Source organism: Callospermophilus lateralis, chromosome 1 (genome assembly GCF_048772815.1).
Source record: "Callospermophilus lateralis isolate mCalLat2 chromosome 1, mCalLat2.hap1, whole genome shotgun sequence".
NCBI lineage: Eukaryota > Metazoa > Chordata > Mammalia > Rodentia > Sciuridae > Callospermophilus > Callospermophilus lateralis.
In genome coordinates this window covers 55,669,114-55,683,887 of record NC_135305.1, presented here as the reverse complement: position 1 = coordinate 55,683,887, position 14,774 = coordinate 55,669,114, and the positions used below count along the sequence as shown (strand labels likewise).

Sequence of the window (14,774 nt, the reverse complement as noted above, 5' to 3'; positions counted from 1 at the left end):
AGAAAGCACACTGGCAGGTGTGATACCACTGGAGGGATATTTAGTCCAGTCTAACAGTAAGTCAGTTGGTCATGCCATTTGATATCTTTTATTTGTTTATTAAAAAAATTTTTTGGTACTGGGGATTGAACCCACCGGCTCTTAAACACTGAGTCACATCTCTAGCCCCACTTCCTTTTCTTTAATTTTTTTTTTTTTTTTTTTTTTTTTTTAGTTGTAGATGGACACAATACCTTTGTTTTATTTACTTATTTTTATGTGGTGCTGAGGATCAAACCCAGTGCCTCACACATGCTAGACAAGTGCTCTACCATTGAGCCACAACCCCAGCTCCTCTGCCCCAGCCCTTTTTATTTTTAATTGGAGTCAGGGTCTTGCTAAGTTGCCTAGGGCCTCACTAAGTTGTGAGGCTGGCTTTGAACTTGCAATTCTCCTGTCTCAGCCTCCAAGCTGCTGGGATTATAGGCATGTGCCACTGTGTCTGGCTTGATAGTTTTTTATATTATTCTCAAATCTCACACCTGATCAAGACACACTTTTGTGTTAACATCATTTTTAATTTTTTTTTAGTCGTATATGGATTCAATGCCTTTATTTGTTTTTATGTGGTGCTAGGATGGAACCCAGTGCCTCATACTTGCAAGGCAAGTACTCTACCACTGAGCTACAACTCCAGCCCCCATTTGTTTTTTATTTATTTATTTATTTTATTTTATTTTTTTTTTAGTTGTCGATGGAGCTTTATTTATGTGCAGTGCCTCAACATGCTAGGCAAGCACTCTGCCACTAAGCCACAACCCTAGCCCTGTCAACACCATTTCTAAGGCTCTTTCATTCACTTAGTTTCTTACCTTTAGTCAGGGACAAAATTCTCATTTTCATTTAGTTTTATGTATTTATTTATTTACATAATCAGTAAAAAGGAGTTTTTAAAAGTATTTATAACATTTGACTCTAGAAATGACAGAAAATTAAAAAAAAACTGATACAATTATGCTAACCAAGTTTGGAAAGGCATATTTATCCTTTCACACCAGAGAAAAGTTTTATGCAATGCCAGAAATGTAAATACCTAAGCAGTTAATGACAACAGGTAAACGCTGCTGTTAGAAGGAGCCCTTGTAAAATTTAGAAGTTTTCTTCTGTGACATTATTTATTTTTGTGCAAATGCCAATCTGGTGGAAAGAATTCTGAACATAAAAAGGCACCTAGAGTAAAAAGTAGATCTTAACCAATAAAAATGGACATATTTTAAGAAAAAGGCCCCATTCCTGTAACTCTCCTGCAAGACATTGGTAATAAATGCAAAAGCCATTGCAAACTATAAAGTATATAAATAAATGCTTACCTGAATCCAGCACATGAGATGCATAATGACAATGAGTAGTGTATTTATATCTATAAATGGGGACTCTCAAATTATTTATCCATAGTCAAGATTTGTTTTGTTGCATTTGCTCTTAAAATGCATTGTTGTGCATTCCATTCATGATATGTTAAAAATTCCTGTTGTCTTCATGTACTCAGCAAAACCTAAAACTTCTACTTTAAACCAAAATATTATAAAGCCAGTAAAGCTGATATTTTATTATGATTTAAGCACCTAAAGTATATTCTGACTAATTTATAATCTCTGTGCTAAAATTAGGATCCTCAGGAATTGTTCATATATACAAATATTGCAAATTATTTCTTTAAGCTAATAAAAACTTTAAAAAATACAAAGAATCCTTTACTACAAAGATTCAAAATCCATATCTGGGTCTGTATTAAGAGATGAATGAACAGGAAGTCAGTAAGCAAACAGTTGTCTGCATTTTCTCATCTATGAGGTACTACTTAGCGCAGCCAGGTTGTATTCATCTGGGTCTGGTTCTTGATGCTGGTATCCATTTTTAGCACTTCTCGAATAGCCATGGTAGCATAAGTAGAAGGAGGGAGAGAAAAATCCATTTTGAGAGCCCTGTATTTGCCTTCTGAAAGGGAAGAAAGAAGAGAACAGTCAGAAAATGACAGTAGCTGCAGATAGACTCTACAAATACAAAGAACCGTGCTCCTTTTCTTAGGCTTCTACTTCCCATAGGGGCTCAAAGAGAATGAAATCATGGAAGTAAGAGATCTGTAATGGGGCTGGGGCTGGGGCTGGGGCTGAGTGGTAGAGCACTTGCCTGGCCTGTATGAGCACTAGGTTTGGTTTTCAACACCACATATAAATAAATGAAATAAATAAATAAACAAATAAATAAATGAACTAGTTGACTATATGAACTAGTTGAACTTATACAGTAATTCTACCCAGGAACCTTCATTAAAAGGGTAGATTATAGAAGAGCACAAGAGAAAAATGCATGTAAAAAGAACCCCCAAAACAAAACAAAACAAATCCCAATTAGGACTGGAAGAGGAAGAAAGGGGACAGAATATAGAACATAAAGAATTTGACATGATAACCTGTGAACTTTAACTCACTTTATTGCCTCTCTGTGGGAGATGAGGAGGAAAGATTCTATCACCTAATACCACAACAATCTATATCATTCATTCACTTTCAGTGGGATTGACTGTTTTAGTGACTTGCCTCCAATTATAATTACGAAACTAAGATGATGAAACCCAAAACAGAAATCATAGAGTGGACAAGTGGTGTTGATGATTGTAAGAACAATTTTATTATTTTTTAAAGCTCATTTTTTTCCTCTCACAGAAGTGTTGTGCTTTTTTTTTTTAAAGAGAGAGAGAGAGAATTTTAATATTTATTTTTTAGTTTTCGGGGGACACAATATTTTGTTTGTATGTGGTGCTGAGGATGGAACCCGGGCCTCACGCATGCCAGGCAGCGCACTACCACTTGAGCCACATCCCCAGCCCAAGAACAATTTTTTTAAAAAATATTTTTTTACTTGAAGATGGACACAATACCTTTATTTATTTATTAGCTTTGATGTGGTGCCAGTATCGAACCCAGAGCCTGATACATGCTAGGCAAACACTCTACACTGAGCCACAACTCCTGCCCGTAAGAACAATTTATTCAAAAGAATTTACACTTTTATATGACAGACTGAAGTAAAAGTTGGTTGACACAAAAACTGAAGATTGAGTGGACTTACCAGAAGCAAAAACTGGTGGTGGTTTCCCTTCTAGGTTGTCCACGTCTGTGTTGAAAAGTGGAATTTTCGGATCATCATATGCAACTACTTCCCTTTAAAATATATAATTGAAGTCAGGAGTGAATATGAACTGTCATAAAAGGCACTAAATTGCTTATCATCATTTCTTTTTTGTGGCCCTAGGGATTGAACCTGGGATGCTCTACCACTGAGCCACACTCCCAGCCCTTTTTACTTTATTTTGAGACAAGGTCTTACTAAATTGCCTCTGCCTCAAACTTGTAATCCTCCTGCCTCAGCCTCCTGCATTACAGGCATGCACCACCACAAAGGTGTTCATCATCATTTGTTTAACAAGAAAAACACATAAATCAACTGGGCATAGTGGCACACAACTGTAATTCCAGCAGCTCGGGAGGCTGAGGCAGGAAGATTGTAAATTCAAAGCCAACCTCAGCAACTCAGTGAGACCCTGTCTCTAAATAAAAAATACAAAATAGGGCTGGGGATGGGCTCAGTGGTTGAGTACTTTTAAGTTCAAACACCAATACCCTCTCCCAAAAGAAAAACACATAAGTCTATTGTAAATAATTATAAATATATAAATAGAACTATTCAATAATAGAACAAGGCCAGATTTTATACAAGACTATTGTTTCCATATTATTATACAGTAAGATGACAGATAAATGGAAATGATACAAAATACTTCCCTGGGATAGAAATTATTTTATATGAAGTTGAGACATAGTAAACTTTATTTTGTACAGATGTGACTGAATTAATCATGGCCTTACATTTTTCCTCCAGAGTGGTTACACTACCATCAATACCTTGGAAAAGATACTCTGTAAACTTCATTGCCCACAGCCAGAGAAAAGGAAGGAGAGAGAATTTCCTGGCAATGGGCAAATAATTCAGTATTTCATTTTAAAATTATCAAATAAAGTTCTAGATAATACTATTAAAGTATTTTAAAATTAATTGACACAAGTATCCTTTTCTCTATGGAAACACAATATTACAACAACCGGACTGTTATTGAAAACTCACAGCTAATTGAGTAATTTGTTCAAGGATAGCTCTGTATAAGAATCTTGGTTTTTTTAGAAATAATAAAAAAAGTTTAATCTTTACACATTTCTTCAATAATTCATTGATGTTAACAACATCTAAGAGTTGTTTTCACTAAATTTCTTTTCCTTTCTTTATAGTGGTGGGGATTGAACCCAGGGCCTTGTGCATACTAGGCAAGTGCTCTACCACTGAGCCACATCCCTCATCCTTCATTAATCTGATGATTTGAAAAATACCAACTAGTAGCAGTAGTGATAACAGTACTAAGAACAACAATAATATTAAACAGTAACATGCTAGGTTCTAAGCACTGAAAAATATAGAAATGAAGAAAAAACTTAATACTGTATATAGTAATTCAGTTCTACTTCATTCCAGACTATTACTCACCAACTGACATTTTGAGGACGAATAATTATCTTTCGGTAAGCCCCTGATAAGGAGTAATCACGTATTTTGTGTCTCATGTTGTCAATATCAAGATTGTCTGCTGTGAGCATTTCCCTGTAGGCTTCGCTAACTAATACAAAATAAAAAAAGTTAGTTAAAATGAATTCTGTCAGCAAGTTAGCTTAATGTAGACTAAAACTAGTGTAACATGTAAATTCAATTAGCATCCTTATTTTATAATACTAAGTCTGCTCTCTGGAATCAAAACAGTGGGGCTGGGGTTGTAGCTCAGTGGTAGAGCACTTGCCTAGCATGTGCGAGGTTCTGGGTTTAATCCTCAGCATCACATAAAAATAAATAAAATAAAGGTATTGTGTCCAACTACAATTAATAAACAAACAAATAAATAAATAAAACTTAGTGACTTAGTAATGGGGACTAGAAGATACCTTCATCCTTGGCTTGGCCAACTTGTAGGCTATCTTTGCAGCTAGCCATAGTACATGTGGTATATTCTCAAGCTACCTACCAAAGGTCATTTCACCCAAAGTTGCTAAACTATAATTTTGTGCTCAGAGTCAGAAGAAACCATATACATAGGCTTCAAACACTCTCTGAAGAGGTAGTTATAAATAAACGTATAAAAATAAGAGACCCTGAAAAACCATCTGTCTCACCCTCATACCTGATGGAAAATCTTTTTTTACACAAGAGAGACAGTTTTTTAATGTTCACTTACAAGTTGTCATAACAAGTGGAACTACTTCTTTATGAGGCACACAATTATTAGAAAGTTCTTCCTAATTAGGATAAGATATATCCCATGCTTGTATAACTATATCAAAATGGATCCCACTGTCATATATAACTAAAATGAACCAATTAAAAGGAAAGTTCTTCCTATTCCAAACTGAAATCTATTCCCTGGTAACTTTTTTTTTAAATTTATTTTTTAGTTTTAGGTGGATACAATCTTATTTTATTTTTATGTGGTGCTAAGGATTGAACCCAGTGCCTCATGCATGCTAGGCAAGCACTCTACCACTGAGCCACAACCCCAGCCCTGTTCCCTTGTAACTGTTGTTGATTACTTTGGAACACAGTGGAACTTTCTTCTACATGTAGTCATAAAAGTCGGACCTCTAAGTCACATCTTCATTAGACTAAATAATGGTTCTGTCAATTGCCCTCACTTTACAATTCTGTGTTTTCCACCAAATCCTTTAACAGGCTTTTGTTCAACAACTCTAAATTACTTTAAACTTTTTATATAGAGACTACTGTATCAAATTCGGTTTTTTCTGTTTATTTGATCAGTGGATGTAAACATTAGAATTCACATTTTACCCTATTAAATGCCTTCTACAATTCTTCTTAAACACTTGCTTAACTTACACTACTTATAAATATAACTGTATTTCTTTATACAAGATATTCATTAAAAACGCTGGATAGAGATGGGTATTATCGTGCATGCCTGTAATCCCAGTGACTTGGAAGGCTAAGGCAGGAGGATTGCAAGTTCAAAGTCAGCCTCAGCAACTTAGTGAGGCCCTAAGCAATTTAGCAAGACCCTGTCTCAGAATAAAAAATAAAAAGGCTGGGGATGCCATTCTGTGATTAAGTGCACCTGGGTTCAATCCCTAGTACTTAAAAAAAAAAAAAAAAATAGTACAGAGTCAAGGAAAGATGCCTCCATCACACACTGAAGACAATAGGAATCCCTAAATAAACACTGTTGGATAGAAGGTGTGCATATGTTACATATCCAAATAGTGAAATACCACCTGGCCAGCATATAAATCCCCATCATGGCTATAAAATTTTATGAATGGACTTGTCAAAGGCTTGATGATGTATGTTCTTTTTGGTACCAGCCAAGTTCTTCATCTTGACAGTTGTAGCCAGCTTTCTTTCTTTCTTTTTGTTTTAATATTTTTAATTGTAGGTGGACACAATACCTTTATTTTATTTATTTATTTTTATGTGATGCTGAGGATCGAACCCAGTGCTTCATATGTGAGGTACAATCTCAGCCCTGTATCCATCTTTCTTATGATGGTTGATTTGAAGTATCAACTTGACTAGATTAAGGGATACTCCAATAGCTGGCAAAGCATTACTTATTCTCAATGTTCAATAGGCACTGACTTTGTCCCTCTTCTGCTAAAACGAAAACCCAGGTGATTTTTGCTTTTCTTTAGGTTGATTGGGCTATCCCAAGTGTATGTGAGGATGTTTCCTGAGGAGTGGCATGAGTCAGAGGACTGACTGGGGACGACCTGCCTTCACTGTGGACATGACTGGATGAAATAAAAAGGCAGACTAGCAAATGATTTCCCTCTCTCTCCTAGGCTGGGATACCCTTCTTTTCATATCTTTGAACTTCAGAACTTCAGGTTCTCTGGCCTGTGGATTCTTAGGACTTATACCAGCACCCCTATCACAACACCCCCAGGTTCTTGGACCTTCAGTCTCTGATTCAGAGTTACACCACTGGCTTCCCTGGTTTTCAAGCCTTTGGATTTGGACTGAACCATGCTATGACCACTTATGTTTCTCCAGCTTGCAGAGAGCCTATTCTGAGACTTCTCAGCCTCCATAATCAAGTGAACCAATTCTCCTAATAAATTCTTTTTCTTATCTCTATGTATATCCTATTGGTTCTGTCTCTCTGGAGGACCTTGACTAAAACAAAGGGAAAGTGTGGGTTTTAGCATCTTAAGTGTCTTCCACTAGTTCAAGGTTCTTGGTTCCTGACCAGGACAGAAAGATTACACCTCTCTCTTACTCACCTCACTTCCCCCCATCCACTCCTTTCCCTTAGTAAGTCAGCCTGTGCAAGTGTTACAGTACAGCAATGGGGTTGCTTTAATCAACATACAAATGAAAGAGTCCTATTTAATCCTTGTAGAATATTTGCATTAGCCAATTGACAGAACCATTATTAGTTTTAATAATTTTCTAACTCATAAAGTTTCAAGAAATACAACATTTATAAGTAAAATAATTCTGGTCTCTTGAAAGAAAAAATATTTTAATAAGAAGTCACCCAATGGGCTGGGGTAGCTCAGAGGTAAAGTGTTTGTTCACCATGTGTGAGGTACTGCATTTGATTCTCAACACCACGTATAAATAAATAAATTAATTAAAGGTCCATTGACAACTAAATATATATATATATAAAAAAAGAAGTTATCCCATGGGGCTGGGGTTGTAGTTCACTGGCAGAGAACTTGCGTAGCACGCTTGAGGCACTGGATTCAATCCTCAGCACCACATAAAAATAAACAAACAAAAAATAAAGATATAAAAAAAAAAAAAATCACCCCACCCACAGATTAGTCCTGGACAGGAGTAACTTCAAGGGTTAAATTGGACCCATGGTCAGAGCTGCTTTCTTTTTTCAATTTCTGAATCCCTGTTCCAATGTTCCAATGTCCACTTGCTCAAATGGCATCCATGAAGGTAAAAGAAATAATTCTTTTTTTTTTTTAATATTTATTTTTTAGTTGTAGTTAGACCCAATACCTTTATTTTTAAATTTATTTTATGTGGTGCTGAGGATCAAACTCAGGGCCTCACACGTGCTAGGTGAGCACTTTACCACTGAGCCAGGACCCTAACCCCCAAAAGAATTATCTTATCAGCCTCTGGGGAATAGATATAGAATAAAAGTATAGAATTCTATGTTTTCCTTTCTTTTGTACTAAGGATTGAACCCAGGGGAATTTTACCATTGAGCTACACCTCCCAGTCCTTTTGATGACAGGGTCTCACAAAATTGCTGAAGGTCTTGTAAAACTGCTGAGGCTGGCTTTGAACTTTTGATCCTCCTGCCTCAGCCTCCTGAGTTGCTGGGGTTACAGGCATAAACCACCACACCTGGCTAACTTGTCAGTTTATAAACTCCTATATTTATTGACTTTTTAAATACCATTATCATATATTACTTAAATTATGTGTGTGGTGGCGAGGGGGGGGAACAAGGGATTAAACCAAGGGATGCTCTACCACGGAGTTTATAGTCCCCTAAGTCCTTTTTAATTTTGAGATAGTGTCTCACTAAGTTTAAGACTCACCTTGAACTTTATGATCTTCCTGCCTTAGATTCCTGAATCATTAGGATTACAGGTGTGTTCCACCACACCTGGCTTTACATAATTTGTTCTTCTTTTGCAGTGTTGCAGATCAAACTAGGGCCTCATGCATGCTATGAGCTTTATCCCAAGTCCCTTGTATTCTTTTTTGGGGGGTACTGGGAATTGAACTTGGGGCACTCAACCACTAAGCCACATCCCCAGCCCTATTTTGTATTTTATTTATTTTTGTATTTTTTTTATTTTGTATTTTTTTTTGTATTTTTTTAATTTTTATTTTGTATTTATTTTGTATTTTTATTATTTTTGTATTTTTTTTAATTTATTTTATTTATTCATTGAGTTGCTTAGCACCTCACTGTTGTTGAGGCTGGCTTTGAACTCATTCATGATCCTCCTGCCTCAGCCTCCTGAGCCACTGGGATTACAGGCATGGGCCACTGTGCCAGGCCCCTTATATACTTTGTTTTATTTTGTTACTGAGGATTTAACCCAGGGGTGTTTATTTTGAGACAGGGTCTAATTTGCTTAGGGCCTTGCTAAATTGCTCTCTTGGCCTCAGGAGCCCCTGGGATTTCAGGCATGTGCCACCATGCCTGGCACTTAACAGTTTTTAAACAGCAATGCTGAGGTAGAATTATCTATCTACTATCTCAACGCAAAACAAGAACAAATTATGTAAAGCAGGTGTAGTAGAACACACCTGTAATCCTAATGATTCAGGAGTCTAAGGCAGAAAGATCATAAAGTTTAAGTTCAGACTCTTCCTATACTTAATATGAATTAATAAATTAAAAAAATTTAAGTAATGCAAATAACAATAATGATAATACACCTGTTACTACTATAACCATCTAGTTTCTTTTTCTTTTTTTTTTTTTTTTTTGAGATGGGGTCTTGCTATGTTGCCCATGCTGATCTCAAACTTGGGGTTGAAGCAATCTTTTCACCTTAGCCTCTCTAATAGCTAGGACTACAGGTGTGTACCACCATTCCTGGCTTTAGTTTCTTTAAGTTGTTCATTTGAATGCATCCCTTTTTGGAGACTTTCATAAATAATCACAGTTTACATATGTTTGAAATCTAAATATCTCTTTAAGTGTGATGGAAATAAATCTTTTAAATTATATTTTAGGTACTGATTTTTTTTTCCTTCTTTTTACTCTTGGCTGTCAGTTGCTTAATTATGTTAGACTACTTTCTCCAAAGAATTTTTTTTTTTTTTTTTTTTTTTTTTTTTGGTGCTGGGTATTGAATCCAGGGCCTTGTGCATGTGTGGCAAGCATTGTACAAATTGAGCTATATTCCCAGTGCCAGAGAACTTACTTTTATGCTTTGGGTAGATAACATCAAAACCAGGCAAGGGCATTACCACATCATGAATGGAATAATTGTCAACATCTTCTTCTTCAATATAGGTGGCTGTGGCTGCAAATGTACAAATAAACAATAAAAAAAGACATTATTTTCATGAATTCAAGCTCCTAAAGTTATATACATGTAAGCAAATCAGAAGTCAACTTTTACAAGTTAAGGGGCCTAGGAAGCTTAAAGATACATAAATATACCAATACCATCCATACTCTTTTGTTTTTTCTACTCTAAGAAATAAAAATTAAAGATTTCATAGAATTTTCAATGAATAGTTTTAAAACATCTCCCAGCTGTATACTCATCTTCTGGAAATGTCTACTTTTAAAAATCAGCTACTTTATCCTTCATTTTTTAAAAAAATTTTTTTATCCTTCTTAAGCAATATTACAAAATACTTTTTGGAAAGCTATCATACAAATATGTACTCTCCTAAAAGAATAAACAATATAAATATCAGTCTGTAGTTAGAGGATGAAATATGTGGCACATGGAACATTAAAATATATTGGATGTTAGGCTGGAGTTGTGGCTCAGAGGTAGAGCGCTTGCCTAGCATGCGTGCGGCACTGGGTTCAATCCTCAGCACCACATAAAAATAAAACAAATAAAATAAAGATACTCTGTCCATCTACAACTATAAATAAACTAAAAAAAAAAAAAAAAAAAAGCATTGGATATAACCAGTACTACATGAGAAAAAAGGTGATACATCAGGGAAAAAACAAGCTAATGCATAGAGGTCAGGTATGCTACTGACCCGGAATATAGACCTTGAAATCAAACAAACTTGATTTTGGAGCCCAGATTTTTCTTTTTTTTTAACCAGCTGTGAAACATAAGATAAGTGACTAACCTCCATGAAAAGTACTACTTTTTAGAAGTACTGGGAGGGTTTAAACTAGAAGATGAAGGTAAAGGGTTTAGGGCAACACCTGGCACACAGTAAGGACTCCACAGCAGTGAGAATGAGTGCTGTCTTATGAATGCTTTGGGCTCAGAATGACCTAAATGCCCATTCTATCATGGCCCACATGTAAGTTAGCTCCAGTCTGGTATTGATGTGAAGAAACACTTTTAAACTGGCTGACAACAAGATGAGAGGCTCAGACACATCCAGAAGTATTACATATTTGCTAAACCCAGATTAACCTTTGGAGAGGAATTTTAGCCGCCATTGTTCTAAATGCTATTCTACGTACTAGTTGAGAAAATGGAGGCCTAGAAAGTCACATGCTTACTTAAACCAGATGTATATTTTTTTCAATAGAGACCCATTCCAAACTTACTAAACATCTTCCTGTCTCTTTTTTTAATGTCCTGGGGATTGAACCCAGGAGTGCTACATCCGCAGCCACCCCATCACCACCTTTTTGTTGAGAAAGGATCTCATTAAGTCATTAAGACTGGTCGTGAACTTGCAATCCTGCTGTGTACCACCACACCCAGCTCTTTTAAATTTTTAATTCCAGGCAAGATTTTAAAGCCACTAATGACAAATACCTGACTTCTTGTTTGTTTGAACAATGATATATGCTGTTTTACCTCCTTTAAGAACAAGGTCCCCTGGAACAGGTTTCAGCCCATAATCTTCTATTCTCTTGCTCACCATGTTATTCCACACATAGCTTTGATAGCTATGAATATACATTAAACGATTATTTCTTGGTATCTGGAGGGAAGGAAAAAAATAGGAAAGAAAAAGATATTCTGAATATAAAAAGTACTGCAGTTTCCAAAATATCTTGTTTACTGATGATTCTAGTACAAGTAACTTATGCTTTAAATCTCTCATTTTTAATACCCTGTAGAAACAGTGGCTTTAAAACAGAGCATTGAATATTAGAGATGGAAGACCTCAAACTAAAGGGCATTAACAGTCATCAGTAGCAGCTTTTCACATTTTGTATCTATAATGCATACATCCATGCAACTAAAACAAACATTATGGAATTTATACCCTAAATTGAAGATTCAAATCAAATTTCAAACTCAAGGAATCTACATAGAGGTCAGGTATGCTACTGACCCTGAAATATGGACCTTGAAATCAAACAGTCAATTATATAGCAAACAGTAGTTTCTCTTCCATAATTCTACAGAAGGAGAACACCTACAATGATTGAATGACAACAAATTTCAGAAAGAATCCTGTTTTTTCGATACATTTGGATAAAAGTAACTAAGGCTTAAGCTTAAGGGTTAAACTTTAAAGTGTCCTGGATTATACATAAACATCAGTGGTACAGGCTGTACTTGCCAAGATGTTATCCCCTCTTGACCCACCACGATGAAACCAGACTAACATAACTATTTAGATGGCTTACTGTCCAATTCTCTTCCTTAGGCAGTTTACAGTTCTGATGATGATCAGAAATGACTATACAAAGAATTCTGAATTTCTCAAAAACCCACTTAAATTTCCAAAGTAGATCAAGTTCTCCACATTAATACTTTTCTTGTGCCCTCAATGTTAGTAAATACTGCTAAGATTGCCTGCTCATCACCATTCAGGGTCTGAACAAAGATCACTCAGGTAAAATACCTCTTGGAGATCACCAATGGATCCTTCTTTAGTTTCTGCTCTTTCAAAATTTAGTAAAATCTTCCAAGATAAAGTTTAAAAAGCATTAAACCACTTCAAGCCATTGCCTGACTTCACAAATCGCACTCACTATGCCAAATGCAGAGACTATATTCTTCATTCCATATTTTGAAAGTCCTCGAAGCAGCTGCCCTTCCACACACCTTTTGACAGGTAGTTTTCTGAGGGCAGCAGCTGGGTCCTTGGTCTTCGCCCATTCTTCCCTGCATTTCACCAAGTACCCCTTTTCAGCTGTGGGGGGAAAAAAACTATGATTTAACTATTTATCCAAAGGACAAACCTTCACAACTTAACATGCTTCCTGGGGAACACAACATTAGATAGAAAAGTCTAATTGTGATGAAGGTGCCATGAAGAGCCTTTGCTCACCTGGGAACAGGCACCAGAAAGGGAAAAAATGAAATGTGCAGCAAGAGTACAGAATTATATGACTCTATTGACATTCCTCCCAGGGCAACAACAAAAGCTATTTATTCATTATCACCACAGCTCATTCAACAGAAGACAAAAACTTGGTAGTCCTTCCTTCCTTCTCCTTTTCCATTGTGCTGTCAAGTTTTGAGTTACTTTCCTTAAATTGAGATTTTATTTTTCTTGGCTTAATTACCTAAAATGAATATACTTATTTTGACAATTTAGAAAATTCTACTTAAATCCCTTTTATATAGCATAGCTTTAGAGATACTTTCTTTTCCTTTTTGGGGGGTGGTGGTGGGATGAGGGAATCCCAGGGACTGAACTCAGGGACACTGGACCACTGAGCCACATCCCTAGACCTATTCTGTATTATTTAGAGACAGGGTCCCACTGAGTTGCTTAGTTTCTTGCTGTCGCCAAGGCAGGCTTTGAACTCGAGTTCTTCCTGCCTCAGCCTCCTGAGCCACTAAGATTACAGGCATGCGCTACTGTGCCAGGCTTTTAGAGATACTTCTGAAAATTTTTAGTGCACTCTTTAAAAATTCTTAGGGCGTTTTGCCAAGATTTTATATTTCTTTTTTCTTTTTTAATATTTATTTTTTTTTAGTATTTGGCGGACACAACATCTTTGTCTGTATGTGGTGCTGAGGATCGAACCCGGGCCGCACGCATGCCAGGCGAGCACGTTACCGCTTGAGCCACATCCCCAGCCCCAAGATTTTATATTTCATAATACCATACCTTAACAAAATAGCCACATGTATATGATCCCAATATATTCAGATATTTAGTAGCGAATGAAGGGAAATAAATTTAATTCTTAAAATATTCATTGATTAAATTTATAAATTAGATAAGTTAAAGAGCTAAAACCAGGATATAAATTTAAAATTGGAAATATATACATAAGATTTGTGAAAAAATATAAAGAAACAAATTGTACATTTACTAATTTTAGTTGTAGATGGACAAAATACCTTTATTTTATTTATTTATTTTTATGTGGTGTTGAGGATCGAACCCAGTGCCTCACAAGTACTAGGCAAATGCTCTACCACTGAGCTACAAACCCACCCCCTTATCTATTTTCTTAACATGAATTTTATTCTTACCTCCAGAACGGGGTTTCAGTATTAAATCCATGACTTCTGTCCAGGAATTTTGTAAAATAGCTCTAAAATTAAAAGTATTTATTTTACTTATTTGCATTAAGGTGAATCTTCTCTGCCCATATCTTTGAAGAGTTAACAAATCATACTAACTTCATATTATTTTACTAAACATTTGCAGAAAAACTATGATATTGATTTCAAATGTAAATGCAAAAGGACTTTAGAAATAAGGAGAGAATAAAATTAAGGACAATGCTTACTCATCACATTAAAGTTTCAAAAGCTATAACAATATAAATACTATATAGTTGATTTTAATTCATTATACATGGTATGTTTATGTGAAAAAAAGTTTGTTGTTAATTTCTAAAAAAAAAAAAAAAAACCTCTCCATGTTAATAAATACCTTCTTATCCAGTAAACAGAATAAATACAATTAACCCTTCTTTATTTTTCTTGCCAAAATATAAACATCTTTATTTTTGGTGATTTTAGAAGTTATAATTCTTGTAATTATATTAATGGATTTCCTATTGTTAACCATCCTTAGTCCTGGAACAAGTCATATTACATCAGTCTTTTTTTTTTTTT

The 14,774-nt window shown here is 35.5% G+C and overlaps 1 protein-coding gene across 1 annotated transcript in view; it reads right to left on the bottom strand.

The window, feature by feature from the left end:
- Positions 1-1,402: 1,402 nt before the first annotated feature.
- Pus7 (pseudouridine synthase 7) overlaps positions 1,403-14,774 on the bottom strand; it is a 46,805-nt gene continuing 33,433 nt past the window's right edge. The window contains exons 10-16 of the mRNA XM_076862410.2: positions 14,184-14,245; positions 12,725-12,885; positions 11,595-11,721; positions 10,005-10,106; positions 4,579-4,708; positions 3,112-3,203; positions 1,403-1,977 (exon numbers count right to left, since the gene is read on the bottom strand). Of these exons, the coding sequence (XP_076718525.2) occupies positions 1,841-1,977; positions 3,112-3,203; positions 4,579-4,708; positions 10,005-10,106; positions 11,595-11,721; positions 12,725-12,885; positions 14,184-14,245 (811 nt within the window). The 3' untranslated portion in view covers positions 1,403-1,840. The remainder of the gene's footprint in view (positions 1,978-3,111; positions 3,204-4,578; positions 4,709-10,004; positions 10,107-11,594; positions 11,722-12,724; positions 12,886-14,183; positions 14,246-14,774) is intronic.